The sequence below is a fragment of the Xenopus laevis genome, chromosome 8L (genome assembly GCF_017654675.1).
Source record: "Xenopus laevis strain J_2021 chromosome 8L, Xenopus_laevis_v10.1, whole genome shotgun sequence".
Taxonomy (NCBI): Eukaryota; Metazoa; Chordata; class Amphibia; order Anura; family Pipidae; genus Xenopus; species Xenopus laevis.
In genome coordinates, this window is record NC_054385.1 from 39,878,795 (window position 1) to 39,895,209 (window position 16,415).

At 38.8% G+C, this 16,415-nt stretch overlaps 1 protein-coding gene across 5 annotated transcripts in view; it reads left to right on the forward strand.

The window, feature by feature from the left end:
• The window catches only part of gria3.L (glutamate receptor, ionotropic, AMPA 3 L homeolog), a 193,139-nt gene that overhangs the window by 160,989 nt on the left and 15,735 nt on the right, over positions 1-16,415 (forward strand). For all 5 annotated transcript variants that reach the window (XR_005963153.1, XM_018228562.2, XM_018228561.2 and 2 more), the window contains 2 exon segments: positions 215-588; positions 11,107-11,305. Coding sequence is in view for 4 of the 5 variants with exons in the window: in XM_018228562.2 (XP_018084051.1) it covers positions 215-588; positions 11,107-11,305 (573 nt within the window). In the remaining variant the exon portion in view is untranslated.

Consider the following 16,415-nt stretch of genomic DNA (forward strand, 5'->3'; position numbering starts at 1 on the left):
CTACAGATCAAAACAAAGTACTTTGTACAAGTGTAACTTAATACTCCCTTTTTTGCACATTCTCAGAGAGATGTAAGATTTTGCTGGCCCTTGATTTTCAAATCTTACTCGGTCTAAAAATCCTCACTGCATTATGTTGTCATTGTTGATACTTGTGGTGTTTAAACGCCCTTCAATGAAGTTGCCTATTCATACTTTTTCCTTTGTTTTTCAGAGAGCAGATATCGCCGTGGCCCCGCTCACGATTACTCTGGTACGGGAAGAAGTCATTGATTTTTCCAAACCATTTATGAGCCTTGGAATCTCCATCATGATTAAGAAGCCTCAGAAATCTAAACCAGGAGTTTTCTCCTTCCTGGATCCATTGGCCTATGAAATATGGATGTGTATAGTCTTTGCTTACATTGGCGTCAGTGTAGTTCTCTTCCTAGTTAGCAGATTCAGCCCTTATGAATGGCATTTGGAGGACACTGATGAAGCTCGTGACCCTCAGAACCCTCCCGATCCTCCAAATGAGTTTGGGATATTTAACAGCCTGTGGTTTTCCCTGGGTGCCTTTATGCAGCAAGGATGCGATATCTCTCCAAGGTTTGTTACATATCACTCCATTACCTTCTTGCATTTTATGGTCATACACTGACGTCATGGTGTATATATGTCACTTAAATCTTAACACCAAATTTTGTTTTCTGCATCATATATCCACTTAGTGCTAAGCATCATCATAAACACCCATTGCTTGCCACCATCCACCATGTATAATTGGTTTAACCTGCCATACCATTTATACATCCTTGCTCTAACTTATATTCACCATGTTGAGACTGTAAAATGCATAGGGTCTTTCTGTTTCAGCAATGCTTGGAGGTCTACCGTGTTTTTGCTGCATATCTCATTTTACGGTCATCTGCTTGGTGCATATAACATATACAACTGCTATTCCAAATAACAGTTGGTTGCATTAATAAATACATGCAACAGCAATTTAATTACCTCGGTCATTTTGCTTGTGACTGTGCATGCTAGTTATGACCGTTATTGCTTTGCTTTCGTATGTTTTGTTTTGTCCATGCCTCCATTGTTTCTGTAGCCTCATGTGTTTTGCACGGTTTTCATTAGCCTTCACAGCTGTTAAATCAACATTCTCCTTTCAGTTGATTCTGATTATGCATTTCAGGGCTGAATGCTGTTTCCTGTTAGGGTCCCATTCATTAAATGTAGGGCAATAATTAACATGTATTTTTAGAGCGCCAACATATTGTGCAGTGTTAGGAAGACGTCTTTGTGTAGAAGTCAAGCCTTACAGTTGTATCATGTCTCCAAATTTCCCTACAAGTTTTTAGGAATTTTATTAAATTCTAATATATTCGAGTGGGCTTTTTAACAATATCAGAACTGACATTCGGTAGCTTCTAATTGTATGAAACTAGAGACAAAGATACAGGACATCAGAGCTAAAACTGTGGCCATGCAATAGATCGTGGCTTGTAATGGTAATTAGGAGTGCTCTACCTTCATTAAACCCGTGTAGGTTTCAGGTGCTGAACTGGAAGACCCTCGCCTGCTTTTTGGGTCAACTTAGCATCCAAAGTAAGAAATCCAGCAGCACACTCTAATTGATGCAAAAATCTGTAGTCTTTTATTAGCCCATATATGAACAGAAAAGGCTAGAATGTGGCTTGGACATGCCTTGTGATGTCACATCATTCATGTGGCCTTATCAGCTGTAAGAAAGGTGGGTTAAAGTGGATGGAACCAGGAAAGGTGTAACATTTGACCCTCTGGTGTCAATAACAATCACCTGAAAAGCATGACACTTGCCATATCTGCATTTAGAAATGCCATGTACTTGAGACGTCCTTTTTTATTTCTATTGATATTTCTATTAGCACTTTTCCTAAACACTCCATTAAAATCTTTATGAGACTTCATTGTTTTAATTGAATATGCACCTGTGACAATCAGGGGGCCACAACGGGGTCTCTCAGCACGAGACAGGTGGGCAGCTAGCAGTGCCGGGACAGCCTGGCCAGGCGCTGTAGACATGCGCGAAAAACCCTGCAGGTGAAAAAAAAGATGCACCACAAAAAGGATGACGACACAAGCTGGCCAGAGTGGCAAACGGGGACCAGAGTAGGGAGTAGGAGAGGCAGAAAAGGTGCGTGCCTGGCGCACCCAAAGCTTTTTGCCCTAGGCACGTGCCTATACTGCCTATCCCTAGTTCCGGCGCTGGCAGCTAGGCATGAGTTAAATAACAACAGTAGCTTTTGTTCAATAGAAGAAAAATAAAGGCAGACACAAAAAGGGTTAATTGAAGGTATGCACTGGCACATCAAAGCAAGACACTACAGGGGTTAAAGCAGCACAAAACAGTTGTGAAAAGACAAGATCAGGGATGGCAGAGTTTAGGTAACAAGTCAGGAAGACAAGGGTCAAAGCAGGAACAAGTCAGGAGCTCTTACTATGGACAGACTCACCAATAGGATTGGGACATCATGAGCTAGCAATCGATAACTGAGAGACACTGTTAAGGCCTACATTTTGGGTCTTGTGTTAGACAGTCCCTGCTGTAGCAAATGTTTGTTATAATGTATGTGCTACTTACTGTATGTACTCTGTTTACAAAATAATTATTGATATACTCGCAAATGAAAAAAAGTAGATAATAGCTCTGCCTTTCTTGTAAAGTTCGTATACACTTAGGGGCATATGTATTATGCTGTGTAAAAAAAAGGCAGGATCTCCAGGCTTTGCCATGTAAAAAAACAGTGTAAACAACAAGTTTTTTCTTCCAACTGAAGCAATGTAAAATAATGGCAGCAAATATGGCGTTCTCATGGAGTTTTATTCTACACAGCTTTTTTTTTTTTTTTTTTTTTGGCGAATTGCACAGCATAATAAATATGTACCTTAGAGCTAAACTACATGGGAAATTTAGATTTTGTGGGTCACACTGTAACTCTTATGGCCAATAGGCTGGTAGGTTGGCTGGCAACGTAGGCACTTTATAACTATTCTGGATATTTTATTTCTATAAGGATAATATTATTCACAGTGACAGTGCCATGGTTTAGAAGCAAACATTTCTTAGAATTAATGGTGATGTGGGACATTAGGCAATACTGTTTTGTGCATCTGGAATTCAGTGGAAGCAGAAACGTGATACAACTCGCCAAAGATTTTTATCACATCATGGGTGTCCCGTGATATATTTCCACGCAGGGGGACCCAAGCCCTCAACATTACTCCACTGATGGAATATCTAGTAACTAGCATAATAGAAAAGGTTAGGTTTTTTTACACTCAGGCTCTGCCCAGTCATTAGTGCATATGCCATTTATTACTATATGAATATACTATTCAAAACAACATTTTCAAGAATATATAAAAACAATACGTTTAAAGGTGCTTCCTTGAACATTGGGAACACATGCAGGGATTTTTGTTTTCATTTATATTATCTTTTTAGGTTTCTAACAAATTCTGACCAAGATGTACAATGATCTGTGCATGTTGCCCCCCAAAAACTGATCAGGCAAAATAAAAAAAAAAAATGAAAAACAGGCCAACCAATGACTCAATTGCAATTAAATTCAGTAGACGACAGGGGAGACCATTACTAAGGGTCGAAGTAATATTTGGGTACTTCGACCATCGAATAGGCCAAAATTTGAATTGAAAATACTTCACAAATTCGACCCTTCGAAAATTGAAGTACTGTCTCTTTATAAAAACTTTGACTTCGACACTTCGCCATTAAACTTACCGAATTGCTGTTTAGCCTGTGGGGGACCTCCTAGAACGTCTCGGAGTCTTTGGCTACGTTTTTAGAAGTTTTTTTTTGTACCATCCTTCGAATTGTTTGATTCGAAGGATTAATTGGTTCGATCAAACGATTTTTACTTTACTTGAAAACTGGCGTTTTCGTTTGAAAAAATACTTCGAAGTATCACATTCGATGGTTGAATTTCAAAGTTTTTTAACTTCGAAGTTCGACCCTTAGTAAATGTGCCCCATAGTGATAGCTTCCATTCAGGTTCGAGTGCAGATTTGTTCATAAAGTAGACTATAGGTAACCTATTTCCAAATAGTTACATCAACACATTGATTTAAAGAAACCATTAAATAATTGTGCATTATCCCTGTGTTTTGCACTTGAAAAGTTGAAAGAATATAGTGTACTTTCATTAAAGGAAAACTATAGCCCCAAAATGAACACTTAAGCAACAGATAGTTTATATCAAATTGAATGACATATTAAAGAATCTTACCAAACTGGAATATATATTTACATAAATATTGCCCTTTTACATCTCTTGCCTTGAACCACCATTTCGTGACTCTATCTGTGCTGCCTCAGAGATCACCTGACCAGAAATACTACAACACTAACTGTAACAGGAAGAAGTGAGGAAGCAAAAATCTGTCTGTTTATTGGCTCATGTGACCTTACATGTGGTTTGTATGTGTGCACAGTGAATCTTACGATCTCAGGGGGCGGCCCTTATTTTTTAAAATGGTAATTTTCTATTTATGATTACCCAACGGCACATACTACTAGAAAAGTATATTATTATGATAATGGTTCATTTACATGAAACAGGGTTTTACACATGAGCTGTTTTACTCAGTATCTTTTAATAGAGACCTACATTGTTTCGGGGGTATAGTTTTCCTTTAATGGTATTTAGAAAGTTTACTATGAAATAGAATTTTGACTTGAGCCAAGCCCAACATTATGTATGCATTTTGTGTGCTTTTCTAAATTTATAGTTCTCTTAATGTTCGATTTTACAGTCCTGTTTGTTCTTTGTGTTTTTGTCTCCAAGTCTGCTTTGCTTTTAAAACAAAGTGTGAGGATATTAAAGCTGCTGTTGACCATGTGTTAGCCCAGTTGGAAAGACCGGCAAATAAGCTTTGGGACATCACATGGAAAGCTCTCAACATGTTTTACTTTCGCTGCTTACTGCTTGTCAGCAAAATTATTGATGAGTTTGCTACTTCAGTGCTTGTGGTTAACAACCAGGGATTCTAAGCTCATTTATTTCCATTAGAAAATACATAAAACCATAAAGACATTAAAATGGTCACCGACCAGTCAACCCATTTTTATAATACTACTTAAATAACAGTTTAATCATACATATATTCATTTTTTTTTAAAAAATAGTTGAAAACACTCTAGGCAATTCCCAAAAATGTCTTACTTTAATGCACTTTTAATTCTGTATTCTCAAGCCTTTTTTTTGCCCATATTTCCAGTAATCATATAGCACAGAAACATTGGAGGAGGAACAAACAGCCACCTTGGTTTTATTTATTTTATACTCTACATAAAATGGAAATAACATGACCTTAGAATGAAATTTGCATTTATTTTGCATGCAAGTGTTAGGCTGATTTCATCAGATCTTCACTCAGGTCATGGGGGGGCACCAAATCATCTATGGCCTGAAGTGGGAGAAATATTTTATTTGGGCTATTAACAACTATTTCTGAGATGATTGTTAAAAGTACAGTTATAATATTTGTATTTTTTGTTCTATAACATTTTGGAAAGCAATTTGAATTTAAACTTCCTGCTGAGAAGATTTGTATTAGCAGTGATGATATTGTACGAAATGGGAGAATCAAGCAAAACTGCATTACAGGTATGGGACCTGTTATCCAGAATGCTCGTGACCAGGGGCTTTCCAGATAATGGATCTTTCCATATTTTGGATCTTCATACCTTAAGTGTACTAAAGTAAAATTGAAACATGAATTAAACCCAGTAGGATTGTTTTGCTTTCAATAAGGATCAATTATATCTTACAAGGCACTGTTTTATTATTACAGAGAAAAAGGAAGTCATTTTTAAAAATTTGGATTATTTGGATAAAATAGAGTTATGAGAGATGGCCTTTCCGTAATTCGTAGCTTTCTGGATAACGGGTTTTCGGATATAGAATCCCATATATGTATTACATATCATTCAATGCTGAAACCTTTTAGATTTAGATAAAAGCCTGTATTTTCATTGTTGTTTGTTTAGTTCAGTATAACACAACACATTTTTTTTGTATTTTGTCTGAGGGTTGGCTAGCACAGCACTTGCTCTTTTCTAAAACAATTCCTGCATTTAGATTGACTTTGACTTTGGCTTAACTCAAGTGTCCCTCGTTCGGGCACATAAATAATATAAAAACTGAGATCTAGACCAGAGACAAAGCTGAGTCTGTTAGTTATGTCTTAACACTGACAAATGCCATGCCAATAAAACCATTGCAATACAATGTTTGTCAGCGCATGTAGACCTCTAAGAAATTAAATTATGTTCCCTGGTAGGTTTTTACATATTTCATGTCATTTATTCTATTGCCATTAAATTTACATATATTATTTTGCCTATGAATCATTTGACAGTTTCATTATTTTAGAGACTCCCGTCTGGGATCTTGTAAAGTCTTGCAGTTATAGCAATAATGGCAATAGAGAATGGTATTTCTTCATTAAACAATATGCAGACAAAGCTAAAAGAATATACAGCTGCTGACTGTATAAAGTGGGATGCAAAGTCATAAGAAAAGGGAAACTGCAACATAATGGGCCTAATGTACTCCAACCAAACCATTACTGTCCAAAATACCTCAGATGCTTAGGGGCAGATTTACTAAAGAGCAAAGTGGCTAACGCTAACGACTTTTCGCCAGTGTTGAACTTGACCTATACACCATATATATATATATATATATATATATATATATATATATATATATATATATATTTATTTATTTTTTTTTTTTTTTTTCATAGTTCATGTTAAAGTTACATGAATAGTCAGGGTTTCTTAAGAATCTTCTCTGCTCAAACATTCTATGGCTTTTGCAATTTCATTACATAAACAGGGAAATTAAGCAACTCCATGTTAGGTCCTTTTAGAGGTTGATAGCTATATTACTAGTATTTAACCCTTCAAACCCCCCCTTCACCCCTTTGTTGTCACTAGTGATGGATGAATAAATTCGGCAGGTGAATTTTCAGAGAAATTTCTGCGTTTCACTGTGGGCAAACTGCTGTGAAAATTCACTCGCGTCAGAGTAGTCGAGCGCATAAAAATTGTCACGCGTCAAAATTATTCGGACGCCCATGGACTTTAATGCATATGAACAAAATAGGCACACCCATAAAAAAAATTTTGCAGGCGTCGAAATTCATGCAACAGATTTTTCACCGTTTTGTAGATTTCGCAAAAGCAAAATGGGACAAATTCGCCCATCACTAGTAGTTGTGACTGTTTTGTTTGCAGGAGTCCATAATGCAGGGGGATTATAGGTGCAACTGCTAATGAAATTATCCACTTGATTATAAGCATAGGCAGTATTAGGCCTAAGGGTGGTCACATGGGGAGATTTAACTGCCTGCGATAAACCTTTGCTACTGCGGGTGACTAATCTCCCCAAAATGCCTTCCCAATGGCAAAAATGTGAATCACCGACAGGAAGTGTTGCTTCGGTTTTCTGAAATCATCCGACATTGCCTCTCAAAGAAACTTCGGGCGACTTCGGAAAACTAATGCGAGGCTTATGCCATCCTGTTGGAAATTCACATTCTTGCTGGAATTTAATCGTACACAGTAGCCAAGATTTATAGAAGGTGACTAGATCTCCCTTCGTGCCATCACTTTCATGGAGTATTTCTCCTGTACGTTTAAGTGCACCTTAGCCAGAGTAAGGCTAATCTAAATCGGTATTCACTTATAGGGTGCCAAGCAAGCACACAATAATAGAATGGCAGATCAAATCTTTAAGAGCTTAATCACCAACAAACATACATTTTTCCCCAAAAAGCTTTGGAGCTAGGAGCTATTAATAGATGGTGATTTAACGCCTAATATACAAGTTTTTATAAAAAATGTTTGTATCAGGCACATCACAATCACTTCACAGCAAAGCAGAAATGCTTTTATCATTCTATTTACCCCACACATTTGTGAGCATCTCTATGTGATGATAAAGCCTCTGTATAGGGTCACTGGCTTCCAGGGCACATATAATGTGGAGACCTTATTGATTGCTTTATTACAGTCGTTAACGCCGGCCCCATGATGACACTTAGAGATTACAATGTATTTCATGGGGTTTACAAAGGTCCCTGGAAGGTTAAAAGGTTTCATAATAGTTAAACCCATGTGTCTGTGCTACAGAGTCAATGTATGTGAAAATAATATTGACATTATCGATTTATTACTTGCTTGATACAGTCTGGCAAGGCTGCCGGCTGTAGTCCATACAATGCAGGGGTTAATTCCACTCTATTTTCAAGAAGTGCACAGTTCATCCATGCAGCTAAAACAGGCATCATTGACCTTGAAATGTGCAGAATAATTAATTTTGGTTCATTGCTTCAGTGTTTTCCATTTCACCAATTTGCATTCTTAAAGGGGCCTCATGCTATGAGTTGTATACCTGGCAACAACCTCAATACAACACACAGCTGTAAAGGCACAGTATCCTGAAAAGTTGTGAATTCTGAACATTTTCTAAAACATCTCTTGCTGAGTATAATAAGGGCATTCTTACATCTGAGATGTTCTTGCATCAAAAAGATTTGCTCATTAACAGCACGAAAGCATTCTACTACTTTGTTCAAAGGTGTCCACTCTTTCTATGGAATATTTAGATTATTATTATTATTTATAAAGAGTCAACATATTCTGCAGCATTGTACAATAAATGGGTTTACTAAACATACATATTTACAAAAAAAACAAACAACTGACACAAAAGAGGTAGAACAATATGGCAGTTTTTAGTTCATGGGCAGATTTATACCTTACAAAAAAAGGTGATAATTTATGTGAAGTCTAAACTCTCAATGTCAAGCAATGTCTCTCAATTAATGTCAAATTGCTCAAAGTGTTCCTCTAAATACTTTTGCAACTGACGTTTTCTTTCTAGTTTTCAGTGTATTAGTGGTTTTTAAACTGTTTATATAATGAATTTGAATATAACAGTGCCACCTGCTGTTCCTTTGAAAATAATTCTGAAAGCCCCTGGGTGCACCCCTTAGTGCTCAGTGTTATGTCCCTCTTTGCAGAGAGAGAGGCAAATCAAAAGAGCAGCAGAGCAAAGAGCTTAACCAGTCCTAACTACCTGCCTTAGAACAGGCAGTAAGGACAAGAGCCTGATGAGACCTGCGCCTCCTGCTGCTCTGGGTAGGGGCTGGGAAGGTGAATGGCACTTCTGAATCTAGCACAGCCTAATGCCGACCACACTAGATTCAACAAGCAGTCAACTGGTCTCTGCCCCCCGAAACAGAGCGCAGGGAACAGTGGTTATTTGCACAATGTCCTGTTGTGGTGCAGACTGTCTGGGGCATTGTCAATGCGCCCTATAATTTAATCAGCAATAACTGGTTGCCTGAAATAACCAGCAGGTGGCGCTGTTGTTCAAAATTCATTAAATCAGCACTTAAAAAACTGCCAATATCTCGACTACGAGAGAAAACAATTAAAGTAGTATTACATTCATTTGTTTTGATAATTTACCTTTACTTTAAGTTGTGTGCCACTAAAGGTGGTATTTACATATGTCAAACTGATTATGTCACAGGCCTGTATATAACATTTTTTTGTTATATTACTGCTTTTTGACAATTTGTCCTATATTTTCAGTATGGCTTTATGGCAGCTTTTTCTGAGAAACATAAATATGTACGGGGGCAATGTTGTGTGCCAACAAGTAACTATTCAACTCCCATGTTACTGTTTTAATTATTTCCACTTAAGTAAAAGTGAGAAAACCCCACATTATTGTTCAGTATTTGGTCAAGTTACCCCCATAGCTCATAGCAGATTCATAATAACATTGTCATAAGGGGTTGGATGGCTTTTTAGCAAGTGAGGGAATACAGGGTTATGGAAGATAGTACAACTTGCTCCAGGGACTAGTCCGATTTTGTAGTCAGGAAGGAATTTTTCCCCCTCTGAGGCTTCAAATGTTTGTTTTTTTTTGCCTTCCTCTGGATCAACTAGCAGTTAGGCAGGTTAAAATAGAGTTAAAAGGTTGAACTTGATGGACATGTATTTTTTTTCAACCGAACTTACTATGTTAGAATGCTGTAGTTCCAGAATTGTAAAGGACAAGTAAATATTTACCCTTACTCCAAACCTAAGTGGCATACTGATACCACCAACACCTTCTGCATCCCTTCTCTATATTCTACACATTGAAAGGCAAATATAAACTGTTAGCACTCAAGCCACCAATCGAAATTCCTGCCTAAATGGCAGTAATCATTCCTGTATGATGGGCTACAAAGTCAGGTAACTGTTTTGGACCCAACTAAGGAATTATTCATTCCCACCAGTCTTGGCAAACCGTTATTGGTTAGTGGAAACATTTTCTACTACATTAAAAATTAAATATGGGGCTTAAGACTTTCAAAGGGTTAAGTATATTTCTAGGCTGCAGTAAATATTTAAAAAAGTGAATGCATTCCTTACTTCCGAGTGGGTTTACAAGAGACAGCCTCTAGAACTGAATCCCCTTTAGCACAATTCATAACCCACAAGCAATATCATGGCCATTTATGCAGAATGCATTTGTAGCTTTGCAATGAGCTGTTGCTTATGGTCTCTGCAATGCAGAACACGGGATACTGCACACAAGGAATGTGATCATCTTGCGCTATCGGTGATTGTAAAGCACAGCACAGGGACATATTTATAAAACGGTGAAGTTTATGCTACAATAGAGCAACCTTTGGTGCAATATTGATGACATACATCTAAAGCTGCAGTGGGTAAAGGGCTGCTATAATTTCAGACAGTATGCGTTTTAAAAAAAACATGTGTATGCCAGAATATACACCATTACTTTATACCACAAAGGAAAATGAAACAAATGTTTTTGCCTTGGGACTATGTACAGTGCCCAAGTCAGTTACCCCTATGTGCCCACCCCTGGAAAGTCAGCTCTGGTTGCTCATTCCATAAAAGATAGTGGTTTTATTATTATAGCTTCATGTGTTGCAGTAGTTTAACAGGTAGGAGATGATGGTTTTTGCTGCGTGCATGAATATTTGAGATGAATGACATAATAATAATCTTTCTTTTCCTTGCAGGTCCCTGTCAGGCAGAATAGTCGGAGGAGTCTGGTGGTTCTTCACTCTAATCATAATCTCTTCCTACACTGCCAACTTGGCCGCTTTCCTTACCGTGGAGAGAATGGTGTCCCCTATTGAGAGTGCAGAGGACTTGGCCAAACAAACAGAAATAGCTTATGGTACTTTGGACTCAGGATCAACCAAAGAATTTTTTCGGGTAAACGACTTGAGTTTCATTATATTGCAAATATTCTGTTATGTGACCGAAGTAACTGACCAAATCTATATTCGTGTCACACTGATCAATGCAAAACATAGTAATGAAAAGTCTGAGTGATTTTGTGTAAAATGTGGTGATTTTTAGTTTCTATAGTTTTATGCTGCAAAAATGCTGTAATTTACTATAATACACAAAAGCCATGAATATCTTGTAAATTATATCCGTATAAACGGTGAGTAGTGATGTCATCAGTTATAAACGGTGAGTACTGATGTAATTTCTGTCACATGACTCACTAAAATTAGTGTATTATAATTAATAAAGTACCCCCAGTTGTAAAATATGAGGATATTAGAAGTTACCTCGGAGTTCCATGACCTGTATAAAAACACTCGGCCTTCGGCCTCGTGTTTTTATATGGTCATGAAACTCCTCGGTAACTTATAATATCCTTATATTTTACAAGAGGGGGTACTTTATTCACTATATATCCTTTTACACAATGTCAGTGTAACCTAATGAAATCAATGGAACAAATCCTGGCAGCAATGAATCTCTCAAATACGGTGTAAAAAGCAGTTAAAAAAGAAGGAAAGTCTTCTTGCACTTGGGGGGTACCAAATGTTAGACACCCCCAAGTGATTTTATTGACTTACCTGAAACCCCGGGCCAGTGTTCCTATCAGCAGAAAACTGCACAGGCCTGGGGATATTCCAGCGAGCACCACGGAGCGATCCTCTTCTTGCTTCCTATTTCTTTGCCCGGCTGCCCATCCGTAGTAGAGCGAAAAGCCGAACTTTAACTTAAAAGTCGGTTTTTACATTCTACTGTGCATGCATTTGCCCCGGGAAACTTGAAGAAAGAAGAAGCCAGAAGAGGATCGCTCCGTGGTGCTCACTGGAATAACCCGGGGCCGGTGCAGTTTTCTGCTGATAGGGGGACCGGGGTTTCAAGTAAGTAAATACAATCACTTGGGGGTGCCTAACATTTGGCACCCCTTTCCTTCTCCTTTAAGGTCATTGCGGTTTATGTATGTATGTATTTATTTATTTATATAGCATCACAATTTTATGATGTGCCCTACAGGAATATAGTTATGTAGCTTTATTCTGATACTGCGGGAAATCTAATACTGATTTTCTTCCTTGTGGTGCTACAGGAGTCCTGTGTCTCCGCTACAGGGGAGAGCAGTTACACTATGATTTCCCTTGCCTCCACCAGGGTCAGGACAGATTGGGCTGTGATACACCTCCTTGGGAAATTCCTGCAATCACATAGAAGAAAGGTTCATAGGTTTATTTGCAGGACATTTTTCCTTTAAATAACTGTGACACATACAGCCTGCTAGCCAGGAGCAACTTCTCATACAATTTCCAATGGTTTTATCTCTGAGCTGCTGGGGTGATTCCCACTTATGTGGCAGTTTCTTTAGGGTCCTGAGAAGGACTCCATTTGGCTTTCCTTGCCCTGAGAAGAACATGCTTTGCTCTTCAGAGCCCTGACAAGGACCCCCTTTCCTTCCGCACCCTAAATAGGGTGAGCCTTTATGCCAGTGGGGTTCCCTACTGACTTTTCACACACACAAAGGGACTGGGACCTTGCAGCCCTTTGCTTTCCCTCTGCTGCATCTCTCTCACAGCACTTCCTGTGCAGCACTTCCTTCCTGTCAGATCACAGGGGTGTGACTCCTCCCCCTCCTTACACAGAACAACACAGAGGAGAGACAAATATACATAGTTACCCTACAGTTATATTAAAGGGCACCTGTTGGTGGCCTAATAGAGTGAGCACTCCATTTGGGGGTAACAGTGGTTTGTTTTTTTTCAAATTGCCCCCTGCCAGCACTAGGACACTCGCACCTGGAGGGAGTGCTCGGTGCAAGCAGTCATGTTGTACAGAGCAAATAATGAGCTTCTGTTATCACACAAATGCCTATAATGAGCAAGTTGCGCCATTCGCTCGTTATGAACATGCGTGTGCCCCAACATGGCTGCTCTAACCGGGTGCAGGTGTCCTAGTGCTGAAGTGGCAATTAGTTAAAAAAATATATATACTGTTAACAGCGCCTTTGGTTGGGAAAAAAGGTGCTCTTTAAGTAAACAGTAAAAAAAGAGTAATCTTTGCTTTGGTGTTTCAATACACCGTTGTGATGTGCTCCAAAGAGCGTAAAATCTATTACAATTTATGTGACATATACACAGAATTTAACATATATGCACAAAATCTTTAAACAGCTTAACTTCTGAATTTCATACAGAGTACAGCAATCACTGACTTTTTTTTTTATAAATATGACCCTAAGAACAGTTAGGGTCCCACTAAATTCCCACTAAATTGGTTACTGTCCAATATTTCTTTGGTTACTGTCCAATATTTCCAATTTCTTACACAATATTTGGACTTCTAAAAGACCACTACCTAACACACTTTTGGGAATATCACCCAGTTATATATTAGTTTATGGCCAAAAGCATCTGTATACCCTTCTAAAACTACATACCATAAGTATTCAGTGGAAACATGGCAGCTCTCAGTATGCACAGTAGCAGATGTCGGCAGTAGTGATGTAAAGGTCACATGCATTTGACTCTGTGGAAACCCATTTTCACTGGTTATCAATCACACTTCAGTCTGATGGACATGTCTACGTTTGATAGATACCAGGAGAATATTACCTGCCTGAATGCGTAATCCAAGCAATAACTTGCTGGAACTAATTAAATGAATGAATGATGATGATGATGACGAAGATGTGACTTTTGATATCCTTGTATATGTTAACAGTAGGGTGGTACATTGTGCCTTATATTATCTCAGTGCTTACATATAATCAAAGGCAGTTGTACTTTCATAACAGCCAACAGGGCTGCAAATTGCTATAGCCCTGATTTAAGTAATTTATACCCCCCCCACACACACACACACATGACCAGTACACTGAGGCCCCAACAGGCAATAAATAGTGACTGACCGGCATTTTATAGCAGCCCCTCTGCCATTTGCCAATATTCCAGTGTAGGCCTGTCCCCCAGTTTGGTCCCCTAACTTCATGCATTACCAGGACCACCTTCTCAAACTTCTATAACTCGGAGTGGGGGGGGGGGTGCGAATAGATCAGCTATGAAAACTTGGGGGCATCCTGCTGCTTCCCTTATCAATTCTGAAATTCACTTTTTCTTAGATTTTAGAAATGTTTGTTTCATAAAACCACGCGATTGGACTTTCTATTACTAGCAGTGCAGGCACAATCTGTATAACAGGTTAATGCACAGTAAAATGCTACTTTGCACCCTGTGTTTTATGGGCAGTGTTATTCTGATATATTCTGAGAATTGCAGAGCTATATGTAATCCTGGCTGCTTCATTGATTTGTTTTCCATTGTTCTCCTATTCTAGTCCCTGGTTATACTTGCTATTGAGCTTAACCACTTTAGAAATAGATGTGCTGTGCCCCTTGACAAAATAAGCGGAGATGTGAAGCTGGCAAAAACCCTAAATTACATTTTAGTGTGGCATTACTGCCTAGAATCTGCTCTTTTATTCTCCTTCTTTGCCTTTTTTTATTCTGTTTTCAGAATTCATTTTGCTAATCTTTTTTTCTGTATTACTTGTGCTTTTTGCACTGTTTTGGCTGCTTCTTGACTTTTTTTTATTGATTTAACCCTGTGATTCTATGTTAAAGGGCCAATATTACTCAGACTAATCTGTATTCAACATAAACCAAACATACAGCCATTTGCCTTTTTAATTTTATGTAAAAGAAATCTAAATAGTATTTCTTAAATAATATATATATATTAACTTTTAGTTACAAAGTTTGTACAAAGCATGCATAAGCTGACGCGCCCCGTAAAGGCAGTGTCCATGCGTCAGTACTATCCTAAGTGAAAAAAAGAAAGTGTTACCTTTGGGGGGAGACAGAGCATACCTGCTTTTCTCTTTATTTAGCATGATCTCTTCCAAAGACACCATTGGGCGGGGTTGGGAGAGCGAGCATTTAAGGAGAGAGCCACCTCCCCAAATTATAAAGTTTTAAAAGGAAACAAGCTGAAATGCCGCTCCTCACCTTTCTTATTGGGTGCACATGGGCAAGGCTTAATTTACATACGAAACAAGGTAGCCCCAGCACTCCCAACATATAATCCCCTAAAAAAAAATATTCTTGCACAACTGAACTGTATATATAATATGTATATATATATATATATATATATATATACAGGGCAGCCATCAGGGGGGGACAGAGGGGAGAGTTGTAGGGGGCCCGAGGGTAAGGGAGGCCCAGCCACACCGCACTTTCTTGATTAGCCCCCCTGCTTTCTGAGAGCTGCTGACTTCGGGAAGGCAGGGCGGGAGCACAAGGGGAGGTATCTTCTGTCCATTACTTCCCCTTATTGGTCACTGAGTTTAAGTCCCGGTTGAGCTGCTCGGGGATTGGATAGCTGAGTTTTGAAATTCTCCTCCAGCTCATCCAATCACCATGCAGCTTTACCAGGACTTAAAATTCTGTGACAAATAAGGGACGAAAATGCTGTCATTGGAAGAAGATGCAGCCACCTGTGCTCCCCTCCTCCATTCTGAAGTTGGCAGCACACTGACAGCAGGTGGGCCACACTAATGAAGTAAGTGTAACATGGCAGGGCCCCGCTAAAGGTAACCCTTTGTGGTCCCTGTTGTGTGTGGGGGGGGGCTGGGCACCAAATTTTTTTTAAACTTCTGGGGGGGGCAAGTTTTTTTACATGGACGTTTAAGGGGGGCCCTGGCCACCAATTTTTTTTCTCCATGTGGGGTCCTAGCCACCAATATTTTTTAATGGGGGGGGCCCTGACCACAAATGTTTTTTTCAATGGTGGGGCCCTGACCACCAATATTTTTTTATTAACATTTGGGAACCATAGCCACCAATGTTTTTTTTTTTTTAGTGTGTGGTGGGGGGTGGACCTGTGGGGTGGGGAGGGTGGCCAGGGGGCCCAGGAAATCTTTTCGTATGGGGCCCTGCGATTTCTGATGGCGGCCCTGTAGATATATATATATATATATATATATATATATATATATATATATATAAAACTCTTCAAAGGACTAAATCCCCCCTCCCAAACTGTAC